At 48.8% G+C, this 13,945-nt stretch overlaps 1 protein-coding gene across 1 annotated transcript in view; it reads right to left on the bottom strand.

Annotated features, from left to right (window-relative positions):
- BCAR3 (breast cancer anti-estrogen resistance 3) overlaps positions 1-9,463 on the bottom strand; it is a 28,778-nt gene extending 19,315 nt beyond the window's left edge. Inside the window, exons 1-3 of the mRNA XM_008586634.1 lie at positions 9,330-9,463; positions 6,272-6,714; positions 791-894 (exon numbers count right to left, since the gene is read on the bottom strand). Coding sequence (XP_008584856.1) covers positions 791-894; positions 6,272-6,714; positions 9,330-9,437 — 655 coding nt within the window. The 5' untranslated portion in view covers positions 9,438-9,463. The remainder of the gene's footprint in view (positions 1-790; positions 895-6,271; positions 6,715-9,329) is intronic.
- Positions 9,464-13,945: the final 4,482 nt, after the last annotated feature.

The raw sequence follows: 13,945 nt of genomic DNA, 5'->3' as shown, positions 1-13,945 counted from the left end.
CAGAAGGTTGGCACGGTCAGAACAAGAAAATATATTCAGCTTGGAGGGCAGTGACTAATGTAATCTTGCCCTAAGAAACACAACTTTTCAGCCACATATAGCATAAGGGGCCCTGAATCACTCTAAAAGCCAGGGCAGATCCCAGCCAGCTTTAAAGGGAGAGCTAGAGACACAGGGAAGGGAGAAAATGACGTTGAGATAACCCACATAGAAGTAGTTTACAAAGGGCTTTAGGAAAATCACTTTGTGGTCCCAAGGAAGGTCAGTTATGACAATAATGATAAATAATGCCATTTCCTCCTAACAGAATTGCTTGCTAGGTTTCCCTACCCCCCATACCTTACTTATCCCTCTTCTGGCCATGAAAGAAGCATGGAGAGGAAGGGGTTCTCTCTGCACAGCTGCTCTGCCAGGAGCCCCAGGATCAACCCACCCACCCTCTGCCCAGGGAGGGCACTATGACGGGAGGCTCGTCTGTCATGAAGAGCACCAGTTAATGAATGGGCTTGGGATCAGAAAACCGGGGTTCAAATGCTGGTGATTGCTCAGCTGTGAAATAAGGATAATCATACTCACCTTGAAGGTTTGTTACGAGGCAAAACTAGCTCACGTAAAGCATCTACCTCAGCATTTTGCAACCAGATACAGTTCTGCAAACCCCTTCCCCTGGGGACTCAGGCATGGAGTTTTATATCATTTTCAAACTAGGTGACGAGACGAAATGGGGCAACAGCCTGGAGGAAATCAGGGTTACACAGCCACTCTACTCCCCCAAAATTCCCAGACGTGCCTATTGGCAGGTAACTTTCCGACTGGTGGGCTTTGAGGGGCAAAGCTCTCCTGTCCTGCATGTGATCCAGGCAGGCTGGCTGGCTACCACTCTTCTCTTTATTTCTGAAACGAAAGACAAATGGGGCAGAAACGTGTCATTAAACCATAAAACCTTCAGGCAACGTCATGGAAAGTTTAATAAAAAAAAAAATTGCTCAGAATGAGAGTGCTACAGCAAAACCTAACAGTAATGTCCACCGAAGGGGGAAATCACTGATGGAACAAACCATTAATAAGCAACTGTGCCGTGCACTCCATCCCTGCGTCCCCGTGACCAGTGCAGCTAAGTCCTAGGAGGCCTCCTCTGAGCGTCTCCACCCTGTTGAACAGAGCAGGATAAAACCTTCATGATACTTTTGGGAAGATCTGATGCACTGGAACGTGTACTTCTAACAGAGCCTAAAGGTACTTACAGAACCAGGGGAAACGACTTGTTTAACTAACATGCATTTTCCACAATGCTTCACTGTGTCACACTTAGGAAACTTTGAAGCTGTGGGGCAGTTTTCCTTTCTGTACAAATCTCAGTGTCCCCCAGATAATCTGCAGGATCGCTGGGGAGGTGGTCATCCCGTCCTCCTGGCTGCTCAGGGGGCCCTACAGATAGCCTCTTCCTGCTGAGTTGGGAAAAAGGACGAGTGTGGTCACCGAGCAGCAACTGGGAGGCACAGTGCACAACCACAGAGGGACGGAGTGGAAGGCAACTGGCAACACATTTGCTATTATTCCTTCTGTTCCTTTCCAATCCAAACTGGGAAGTTCTCTAATTAGTACCAAGCAACAGAATCCCTCTCACTAGAGGAGAAGGTGCTGCACCCGGCAAAGTTGCAATGAACTTTAATTGGCCCTCCCACAAGCAAGCATAAATCAATCTTAAGTTATAGAAACCAAAGTTCTTTCCTACCTTTGCAAGCACCAAAAAATAAATAAAAATTAAAAAACCCCCAAACTCCCAGCAACAGAGAAATCCCAGCAACCCCTCAGAGATAAGACAGAGGGCAAATTCCAAAAGGAAATGGCTTCTGAGAAGTGATATTTAAGCAGTGACCACTGCAATCGGTCAGACTCCAGGGCCTGGAATGCAACCTGGCCGAGGTGCACACCTTAGCCCGGGCCCGGCTGCCAGCCAGCCAACCTGTGGGCCTGACGTCAGGGCGGGTGGCGCCTGGCCAGAGCTGACGTGGGGCAGCCACTGAAGGGCAGCAGGGCAGGGCACCCGGCCACCCCCAGGGTTAGACATTTCTGGGCATGCTGCCTAAGCAAAGTGGTGACAAGTCTCAGGAGGCCCTGCATTCCAAAGGGCAGTCAGAGAAGTGGTTCTGTGCGGCCTGTCTTGTTGACTTACAGACCTTCTTAGTCTTTCTTTCATTTCTTATCTTTTATAAAGAAATTAGGTTTTAACCCAGGATCACTGCGGGCAGACAAGGAGGCCTTCCTCCCAGTAGCACACTGGGCTGCGGTTCTGCTGTGCCCCTAGTCACGCTCCCACTGCTCATGACACTAACTCCCTGCTTCAGCCGAGCAGCCAAGCCCTATTCCCAAAGGAAACAGAAAGAAAAGGCACTCCTTTTATGTTTTAAGCCTCCCAGTAGCACACTGGGCTGCGGTTCTGCTGTGCCTCTAGTCACGCTCCCACTGCTCATGACACTAACTCCTTGCTTCAGCTGAGCAGCCAAGCCCTATTCCCAAAGGAAACAGAAAGAAAAGGCACTCCTTTTATGTTTTAAGGGATCTCAAGTCAAATCTTACCTCTGTGAAAAGGAGGATTTCTAAATATCAGTTCTTGCCTCCCTCCCCTGCAGCTGCCCTGAGTCTTACCTGCTACTGCTTTCCAGATAACAATTACCATGATTATGAGCACTTACCTAGCACCTCCCATGTGCCTGTGCTGTTCTAAGTGCTTTGCATATCTTAAATCATTTAACCCTTCAAGCCCCAACTTTCCAGATGAAGAAAGTGGGGCCCAGGTAACTTAGGTCACTTGCCCATGGTTGCACACAGCTGGCCAGTGAGGAGCCAGCAATGAGTCCCGGCAGTCAGGTCCACGGCCAGGTGATGACTAACATGTAACCTGTGTTACTCGCAGAGTCTTGTATTTTGCTTCTGAATTTCTGCCATATAGAAATTACAGTGTGTGACATTTCTTCTTGGTCCAGAAAGAAAACCAGCTAATGGAATACAATGTGTCGACTTGCATGTATAAGCTTAGAAGCCAGGAGCCAGAGAAGGGTTGTTGCAAAACTGAGGGGTTGGGGCTGGGGATGGTCTACATCCCACAGGCAGGCCAGCTCCTTGCCTGCTGTCCTCTCCTGGCACAGTTAGATAATTCACACTAGGACTCTTAGCTCCATGAATGACAGGTGCTATGCAAATACAGGCACCGTCAATCATATTCGATGGCGGGGGGCCTCTGCTCAGTTAGGTTTTGAGTTCCTAATTTTCCATCCAATTCTCTCAAATCTCCCTCATTCGCCAAGGTCCAGGCTGCAGCCCCTTCTCTCTACAGGTCTCCTGTCTTAGAAATCTCATCTGTTCTCACTGACTCAACCACCTTTGCCACACGGACCAAGCCCTAATCTGAGGCTTCAGCCCTAACCCCCTCCTGGTCCCCAGAACTGCTGCTGGACACTGACACTCAGCAGGCCCACAATCTTATCTCAGAGGCAACAGCTTGTTTCTCCTCCAAAGTCTCCCCTCCTGGTGACTCCCGTGGTCCTCAACTTGCCCTTATCCACACGCAGAAGAGTCCTGGGAGGCCGGGCTCCCGCATCTCCTGATCTCCACCTCCCCACTCCCAAGCCCTGGACCCTCCATGACTCACTAACTGGTCCCTGCTTCCTCTCTCCCCTTGCACACTGCTGTCCAGTGTTAGGTCATCACATTCACCGTGTTGCGTCTTTGCAGCTCCTGCAGAGCCCGTAGCCTGGCATTAAGGCCTCCACCATCTGGCTGGGGTTACCCACCTAAACCTACCCCTACCCGACCCCTCCCTGCCCTTTTCCACCTCCACACTTATGCTCGTGCTGTGCCCTTCACCTGGAACACCCTCCCCTCTGCAGTGTCTCTCCAAATTTCCCCTGACCTTCAGACCAGCCTGAATCCTAGCTCCTTCTCAAAGCCTGTCCTGTCAGCCCGGCTCTCCCCATCCTCAGCTCCTGCACCATTTGTTATCAGCACGACTCACCAGGAACCTATAGCACACTGCCTCTTGGCAGCTCTTCTGCTGACGCTGGCATGCTTATGAACATCTTTTACTGTCTCTCTGTTCCAGGGTGAATGCCTCATCTGCTTAACTAAGCTTGGGCAGCCCCAGCACCCCTGCCGGTCCTGACCCACCTGAGGAGGTTCCCCCTGGGCAAGCTCTGCTCTCGGGCCTGGATGCCGCCCATGGTGAGGCTCAGCCTCTTGGCCGCATCTGGCCTTCCCTTGGCGAGGCTGCCCTCCCGGGCCCGGCCCGGGGAGGTGCCATACCGCTCCTCCAGGCACCACAGGGGCACCGTCCTGTTGATGGGCTGGAAGATGATGGCACCGCTCTGCTGGGAGATGGGCCGGCGGTTGCCCACGTAGCAGCGCACCAGGCCGGGGATGGAGTCGAAGCTCTCCATCTCAAACTGGTACTGCACNTATCTTTTATAAAGAAATTAGGTTTTAACCCAGGATCACTGCGGGCAGACAAGGAGGCCTTCCTCCCAGTAGCACACTGGGCTGCGGTTCTGCTGTGCCTCTAGTCACGCTCCCACTGCTCATGACACTAACTCCTTGCTTCAGCTGAGCAGCCAAGCCCTATTCCCAAAGGAAACAGAAAGAAAAGGCACTCCTTTTATGTTTTAAGGGATCTCAAGTCAAATCTTACCTCTGTGAAAAGGAGGATTTCTAAATATCAGTTCTTGCCTCCCTCCCCTGCAGCTGCCCTGAGTCTTACCTGCTACTGCTTTCCAGATAACAATTACCATGATTATGAGCACTTACCTAGCACCTCCCATGTGCCTGTGCTGTTCTAAGTGCTTTGCATATCTTAAATCATTTAACCCTTCAAGCCCCAACTTTCCAGATGAAGAAAGTGGGGCCCAGGTAACTTAGGTCACTTGCCCATGGTTGCACACAGCTGGCCAGTGAGGAGCCAGCAATGAGTCCCGGCAGTCAGGTCCACGGCCAGGTGATGACTAACATGTAACCTGTGTTACTCGCAGAGTCTTGTATTTTGCTTCTGAATTTCTGCCATATAGAAATTACAGTGTGTGACATTTCTTCTTGGTCCAGAAAGAAAACCAGCTAATGGAATACAATGTGTCGACTTGCATGTATAAGCTTAGAAGCCAGGAGCCAGAGAAGGGTTGTTGCAAAACTGAGGGGTTGGGGCTGGGGATGGTCTACATCCCACAGGCAGGCCAGCTCCTTGCCTGCTGTCCTCTCCTGGCACAGTTAGATAATTCACACTAGGACTCTTAGCTCCATGAATGACAGGTGCTATGCAAATACAGGCACCGTCAATCATATTCGATGGCGGGGGGCCTCTGCTCAGTTAGGTTTTGAGTTCCTAATTTTCCATCCAATTCTCTCAAATCTCCCTCATTCGCCAAGGTCCAGGCTGCAGCCCCTTCTCTCTACAGGTCTCCTGTCTTAGAAATCTCATCTGTTCTCACTGACTCAACCACCTTTGCCACACGGACCAAGCCCTAATCTGAGGCTTCAGCCCTAACCCCCTCCTGGTCCCCAGAACTGCTGCTGGACACTGACACTCAGCAGGCCCACAATCTTATCTCAGAGGCAACAGCTTGTTTCTCCTCCAAAGTCTCCCCTCCTGGTGACTCCCGTGGTCCTCAACTTGCCCTTATCCACACGCAGAAGAGTCCTGGGAGGCCGGGCTCCCGCATCTCCTGATCTCCACCTCCCCACTCCCAAGCCCTGGACCCTCCATGACTCACTAACTGGTCCCTGCTTCCTCTCTCCCCTTGCACACTGCTGTCCAGTGTTAGGTCATCACATTCACCGTGTTGCGTCTTTGCAGCTCCTGCAGAGCCCGTAGCCTGGCATTAAGGCCTCCACCATCTGGCTGGGGTTACCCACCTAAACCTACCCCTACCCGACCCCTCCCTGCCCTTTTCCACCTCCACACTTATGCTCGTGCTGTGCCCTTCACCTGGAACACCCTCCCCTCTGCAGTGTCTCTCCAAATTTCCCCTGACCTTCAGACCAGCCTGAATCCTAGCTCCTTCTCAAAGCCTGTCCTGTCAGCCCGGCTCTCCCCATCCTCAGCTCCTGCACCATTTGTTATCAGCACGACTCACCAGGAACCTATAGCACACTGCCTCTTGGCAGCTCTTCTGCTGACGCTGGCATGCTTATGAACATCTTTTACTGTCTCTCTGTTCCAGGGTGAATGCCTCATCTGCTTAACTAAGCTTGGGCAGCCCCAGCACCCCTGCCGGTCCTGACCCACCTGAGGAGGTTCCCCCTGGGCAAGCTCTGCTCTCGGGCCTGGATGCCGCCCATGGTGAGGCTCAGCCTCTTGGCCGCATCTGGCCTTCCCTTGGCGAGGCTGCCCTCCCGGGCCCGGCCCGGGGAGGTGCCATACCGCTCCTCTAGGCACCGCAGGGGCACCGTCCTGTTGATGGGCTGGAAGATGATGGCACCGCTCTGCTGGGAGATGGGCCGGCGGTTGCCCACGTAGCAGCGCACCAGGCCGGGGATGGAGTCGAAGCTCTCCATCTCAAACTGGTACTGCACACGGCTGTAGGCCTCGCTGAGCCGCAGAACCGTCCGGATGATCTTGAAGTGCTGAGCGAGGTTCTTCCACTGACAGGTCAGGACGAAGTTTCCAGGGCTGGACAGAGAGTCGCGAACCAGGAAGTCACCATCTCGCTGCACGAGGTTTTCAGACACCTTTGGGACAAAACGCTCAGTGAGGAGTAGGAAAAGCAAACTTACATTCCTTTTGAAAGCTTGGGACCACAGAAGACAATGCCAATATGTCTCTTCTTCTTTTTTAGTCGGCTCTTTAGTCTTTCAAATGTCAAATTCCTGGAAGATCCAATCATTCGCTCAAGAACTACTTACTGACCACCTGCTATGTGCCAAGCACTGCGGATGTAGCAGTGAAGGAAGCAGGTGACAGTCCCCACCCCGTGGAGCTTCTATTTTAGTGAGGACAGATGAGCGACAGGTATGGTTTGTCGCATGTTATACAGCTAAGGATAAAGTAAATGGGGAAGGGAGATAGGAAGTGTCCAGGAGGGGATGAGGGCTGTACTATAAAAGAGGGTGGTCAGGGAGGTGTCACGAGAAGATGACGTTTATCAGACTTGAAGGTTGTAAAGTGACAGAAAATAAGAAATGAGAAAACGTGTGCCTGCTGGGTCTGATGTTCCTTCTCCAACTGGTGGGGTGAGGAAGAGGAGGGTGTTTATTGGCATCTAGAAATCATCCCTAGAGCCCCCTCCTAGGACACTCTCTCTAGGACTGGCCAATGGGGGTAGGGGGTGTCCGTGTGCAGGAATGTGAAATCAGAGACGTGTGTGCATTGCGGACACATGAATTACTGGCGAGAAGGCCTGGACCAAGTCAGGCTGGGATCCTTTACCTCAAAATGTTATTGTCAGGATTATATATACGCATACATAATATATGCAAAGAACTAGTACAGTGCCTGGAACATAGTGGATGCTCAGAAACAGTTAACTATAATGACGGTGATGTTTATGGCAAAAGGAGAATTTATATTGCTTTGCGGCCTGGTTGTTCCTGCAGCCCAACCATCTGGGATTGCATTCTGGATCAGCTGTGGGACTTTAGACAAGTTATGTGATCTCTTTGTGGCCCAGTTACATCATGAGTAAAATGAGGATAATAATATGATGTACAGGGTGGCCATAAAGATTTAAAGGAGTAAAGTGTTAGCCCTGACTAGTATTATCATTACAGTGTTCAGTTGTCCAGCCCAGAATGATGTATTGCTGAAAATTTACACTCATGGCAGGTGGTAAACATTTTATGCTCAAGGTAAGGAGAAGGATGGTGCTGACAGTCGTCAGTTTTTTAAACTTTGGTAATTTTTCCAGGACATTTGAACATGTGATCAATAGCGAAGCTCTGTTAGCTTAGAATACGCTACCATGGTTACTTTGAAATTGCATCTTTGCCTTAAAAATACGTTTTTACACAGAAATTCCATTTCTTGGGATTGAGCCTGTGGAAATAATTATAGGTATGAACACAGTAGTTATCTTTAAGGATGTTGGTCAGAGTGTTAGAAACACCCTGAGTGTCCACTAAATTGTGGTGCGTGCACACAATGGAACATACACACAACGTAGACTGGTGCAGAAAAATCTTTTATAGCAGGCAAAAATTTCCTAGGACATATCATTAAGTGAAGACAGTGGGCTAAAAAAAAGTATATGCAGTATGATCTCATAGTTGATTTACAAAAGTCTGGGAGGATATAAATCAAAATGTTCTGAGGTTATCTCCAGGAGGGAGAATTATGGAAGAGTTTTTCTTCTTTTTGCTCTCTGTATTTTCTATAATCAATTTTACATTCAAAAAGCAAAGTTAGAATAAGAATTACTGAGGTTATCTCCAGGAGGGAGAATTATAGAAGAGTTTTTCTTCTCTTTGCTCTCTGTATTTTCTATAATCAATTTTACATTCAAAAAGCAAAGTTAGAATAAGAATTATTTCTTTGATAGTGCTGAGAAATCTGCTACAATAAAAAAATAAATTTACAACATGATGCCCTTCCCCCACCCCCTGCTCACTCACTTCCTGTCATGTTGCCCTTGGTTAATGATTGGCCACATCAGGTTTACAATAAAAACCCAAGGGACATTCCATACCTCAATTCTGCAAACTTCTATTTTTCGATTTCTATAGTATTAAATAAAAAAACATTATTCATGGAAATCACCCAAATGACAATCACCCAATGACAAAGTACATTCTAGGCCACGAGTCTGTGGTCACTGATATAATTCTTCTTTTCCCCATCTCTGGGTCATGGGTAGGGAAGGGATGGGAGTGAGTGAATTACAGCCAGCCCCACTAGGGCAGTGGTAGCCTTGTTGGTCTGTGCCACCCACCCTATGATACCCTGTCTTCCCCTGAAGTTTAGCCATGGCCTAAGGAGGCCAGCTCCAAATGGCATGAGGCTACAGGCAGCTGACCAAGAGTTCAATGATCTGAACCTGCTTCTTCAGGTTACCAGCCCAGCCCTGCGGCTTCTGCCTTCTGCTGAGTGTGTTTGTAGATCACAGGCACCCCAGCTTTTTCTTCATCCACTTTCTGGGCATGTAGAAATGTACTTTGGATTCCTGACCTTAGTTCTTTCTGAGGTCTACTTACAGACAGGTCTAAGCTAAGTCACTTTATATATAGTATTTGTTTCTGGCTAAACAGGATCTTGCTCCCACGTGTACTTGCAGTAGGACCCTGCAAGGTTGTCAGTCTGGATGTTGCTTGAGGATAGCCGGGTGTGTGCTGGAGGGGATGAGAGCAGGTACCTGACGGGGGATGCGGCCGTGGTACCAGGCGTGGCTGCGCAGGTCCTCACTGCTCAGCAGCAGCTCCTCCTCCAGCTCCTTCTTCAGCCTCTCAGGGGTCCTGTCCATGATGTGCCTCTCCTTGGAAAACTGCAACACAGAACCAACAGGCCCAGGCCAGGCCAGGCCATGACAGCTGAAGATGACTGCCCACCTTGCTGGTTCGCTGTTTTGCTAATCAAACCAGTATATGCCAAAAGCTGCGTTCAGCTAGGGGAGCCTGGATAATGATTACAATTAGCTGTGACCTTTTATTTCTCTGGCCACAAGTGCGTAGTAACATTTTTACCTGCCCCAGGGGACTGAGGATATGAGAGTCTACCAAGCTGTTCCTTTTATCAGTCTATTCAAGTAGCACTGAGGTGGGCAGGAGGGGCCAGAGACAGATGTGTGGGACAGCCAGGCACTCCAGGCCAGGCTGCTGTCTTCCCAGAGGGAGCTTCCTCATTCTCCTTCAGAATTTTCCTAACGTGGAACCAGGAATGATGGCAGTTCCTGACTGGCCTTAGATCCTGGGCCTCTGGGATAGTGAGGCCCAAAGTGCAGTCCTTGGGCCTCTTCCAAGTCCCTGATTCTTCACTACCGGCAAACTCAAGTTCAGGAACAGAACTCATCTTTAGAAACCTTTACAGCAATTGGACAGAGCAGTTTCATGTCTCTTGAATCTAATACCAGATATCTGAGTTTGTATGTTGTGTTTTTTAAATTTTATTTTCCTAATATTTCATTTTTATGACAGATTGGAAATTGAAACTTAAAAAACTGGTCCATCACCGCAGATCATTTGAGGATCAGTGGTCTAGGGCACTGCACAGAGGCCACGGCAGGGAGCTCAGGGTGGGCAATACTGGCTCCAGGTTGAATTTAGAGCCTTTGCCACTTACAACACGTGGCCTGCCCAGTTCCAGCAAAGCCAGGCTCAGGGAGCGCTCGCTGAAGGTCACGTGAGCAGGAAATCTGCGTGCCTGTTTCCCGAGTTCCCCAGCTTGCCCTCCAAACGCCACAGGAGCCACAAAATTATTCCTCATCTCACTGCTCTGCGCCTCGGCCAGACAGAGCCCCAAACCCTTTCTACCAAAGAAAACAAAAGCAGACTTGGGACTTTGGGGCTGGATTCCTATCCCCGAGTCTTTCTGGGCATGTAGAATGACTCAGGCGCTGATTTCAAGGTGAGGCTCGGCTCACTTACTGTTTATTTCTCCCTCCTCCTCTTCCCACCCCCTGCTCTGCTCACAGGGCAGGCACTCGGGAGTGTCTGATGAACGGACTTGGTATCAGAGAGACACAGTGCTGGCTGTCCACGTATCTGCGGGCTTCAGACAGCCACGTCTGACAGCGTCTCCTCCTGTCGTTGATAACATACAGCTACATCTGAAGACAGCTCTAGTAGAGAATGTACTTTGTCAACCAGGCCACATTTAGTTATTGTCTGTCTCGTCTCCCACTAGACTGTAATACATTTTTCCCACCACCCTTGAGCAGTGCCTGAAAATATCAGGTACTCGTTATTTACTGGATGAACAAATACTCCAGGATGAGGAATGTCTACGAATTTCCTCAGTTATGAAGATTCTCCCTTCTCTCTCAAATTATTTGAAGTCCTATTTAAGCTGGGCATGTTGCAATTCGGCTAAAAGCCGACATTCCTCAATCTCTGTCTCTTGCAGGGAGATGTGGCCATGTGATTATGTTCTGGCTAAGGAAGGGTAAACTGCAGTGTTGGTGGGGCTTCTGAGGTGAGATGTGATGGCTGGAGCCTCACATTCGGCTAAAAGCCGACATTCCTCAATCTCTGTCTCTTGCAGGGAGATGTGGCCATGTGATTATGTTCTGGCTCAGGAAGGGTAAACTGCAGTGTTGGTGGGGCTTCTGAGGTGAGATGTGATGGCTGGAGCCTCAGCACCATCCTGAACCATGAGGAGGAAGCCACACCCCAGGGATGGCTGGGCAATGGGCCTGAATGTCGCTAACAGCTAGCTCTGGATTGTTGGCTCCAGGTCCTCTATGTGATCTTCCATCTTACCGAAGCCTGTGGTTTTGGGTGTTTCTGTCACAGGTGGCTCAACTAAATAAATCTTTACTGATATTGTGACCCAATCCCCTATCTAGCCACCCTGACAAGTAGTCTGAATGCTTAGCCTAAATGCCTTGTGCTGTACCCTGGGCCCACTTCTAGGTCTGAGCTCTGACAATGTAGAGATCTGAAAATGCGCAGGATGCCTGAATAGTCCTTCACTGAAATTTTATTTACTCGTATCCAAAAAGCTATTTCCGGGGCTGGCTGTTTAGTTTGGTTGGTTAGAGAGCAACCTGTAACACCAAGGTCACAGGTTCAGATCCCCATATCAGCCAGCCACCAATAAAAAAAAAAAAAAAGACAGAAAAACCAACCAAAAAGCTGTTCCTGTATTTTTCTTTGCATTTTCATCCTCACTGATGCCCCAACACCCAGACCACCTCTCTCCTCCCGCCACACTTTCTCAGCATCATTCATAACAGAGAGGTTTTTATTCTTAGCATTTTACGTGCAACAATTTTTCACCCCAGGTATTGAGATAATGCCAAAAATATAAAATCAGCTCTCTTGTCACTTCTGTGCTAACTCCTTAGAGGAAAATCGACAATTATTGCTCATTCCTCTTGTAGGCTCTGGAGGGGGCTAGTATATATAGGGTACCACAGAAGGTCGGGTACTACAGGGTAGTACATAAGACAGAGAAGGAGATTATTAAGACTGACCCTCCCAAATAATTTGGGATGGAAGATCAGACTTCAAAAAACATGCCCTTAAGCTCTTATATAATTTGTGAAAAGTTAGGAGGTAACACAATTGCCTAGACTTGTATTTTACAAGGGAAGGAGGGAAAGAAAGAGGAAGGGAGAGGGGGAGGGAGGTCCAGAGTGAGCAAGCAACTGCGAGGGCTTTCACTTCAGGCCAGTGAGGGCTGGTTCCAACACATTACAAAGAGCCAGTTTTGCTGCTAGAAGCCTCTGCCTCAGCAGATGATGTGGGCAATGTCTCCCAGACAGCTGAAGAAGGCAATTCAAAAGTCGCCACATATGGCCACCTCATAATTAAATGGTGGTTATTTGGGGGTGGGTCTTTGAGAGTGTTGTGATTGCTATCTGTGCCCCTTGGAAACCAGAAATGAGATTCCTGCTTCAAGGGGCCGGTCACATGTGTCTGTGACATTTGACAGAACTCTGTTGGCTTCCCCCAAACAACCTGAACGCTTAGTGACAATGCTCCCTTCCACTTCTCTGCTGCCATGTGGGAAGAATTTGAACTTTTCCCTGAAATGCAACCATTTTGGTCACAGCTTAGAATAGTTTTTAGGTCTTGGATGCAAAGGAAATTCTAGCAATTTAAGGTAACACAATAATATCTCTGCCCTCGGCGAACGTTTCATCCCATCTGTGTGGCCATCAGTCTTCCCCTTGATCTAAATTCTGATCGATTCTACTAATGCCCTAATCCTCCAACCCTTCCTTAGTCTGTGTTTCTGAGAAAAGGGTAGGAGAGGTAAGTATTTACTCACATAATATTCACATGCATTGTTATTATTTGCATAGCCCAGAATTAAGCATGAGAGGAGACAGAATAAGGTGTCAGGTCCCAGCCTCCCAACAGCTTCCAATCTTAGGAAAATAAAGAGGAAACAGCACATCACTCAAATCCATTCCTGTTCCTGTGGCTTTCCTCCCTAGCTCGTATCTTCTCTTTCACATTTGCTTCTATAGACATCTTCTAAATTCAATGTGCCCCAAAGACTGGCTGGACCCAAGTCCTCCTCAACCCCTCTGTCAGCATGGGACAGCAGGCACTGTGACATCCAGAATGAGCTATACAGTCGTGCCCTCTTAGAAAGATAACACTGACTGCAAACGCAGTGCTCGCTGGTCCTTTGGACTGTGTGTTAAACTGCAGGGCAGAATGAGACAGCAAGAAAACTCATGAATAATTAAATCTCTCACACAAATGCTATAAATGTTAACAATGACCACAGTTAACAATGAAGTATTCCTAGAAGGCAAGTCTGATTCCTTGTTTTCTCAGCTTCTTGTCTCAAGGGGCAGGAGGTGGCAGCCGGAGGAGAAGAAGGGAGAGACAGGGTTGGGTTTCTGCTGCCTCAGCAAGGCTCTGGCCATCCTAAGCTCCACCCCACACAGCAGCTGTGGGCTCAACCTCCGGAGGAAGGGAAGCTGATCAACTCTGGATCAAGAACATTCCGCCCACAACCACTATGAGACAAAGATGCAGGCAGGACCCCATGTCTTCTACCGAAGACTTGCCTGAATTTGACCTACCAGAAATTTGGGAGCAGCCCTTTTTTGGGGGAGGGGGAAATAAGAAGAGGTGCCACATACATAAATCAAGAAATAAGTCTACCTTGAGCAGGAAAGAAAAGAGAAGAGAAGAGAAGAGAAGAGAAGAGAAGAGAAGAGAAGAGAAGAGAAGAGCAAGAAATAAGTCTACCTTGAGCAGGAAAGAAAAGAAAAGAAAAGAAAAGAAAAGAAAAAAGAAAAGAAAAGGAAGGAAGGAAGGAAGGAAGGAAGGAAGGAAGGAAGGAAGGAAG

The sequence above is a fragment of the Galeopterus variegatus genome, unplaced genomic scaffold (genome assembly GCF_000696425.1).
Source record: "Galeopterus variegatus unplaced genomic scaffold, G_variegatus-3.0.2 Scaffold4060, whole genome shotgun sequence".
Classification (NCBI taxonomy): domain Eukaryota; kingdom Metazoa; phylum Chordata; class Mammalia; order Dermoptera; family Cynocephalidae; genus Galeopterus; species Galeopterus variegatus.
This window is presented reverse-complemented; position numbering and strand designations above follow the sequence as displayed.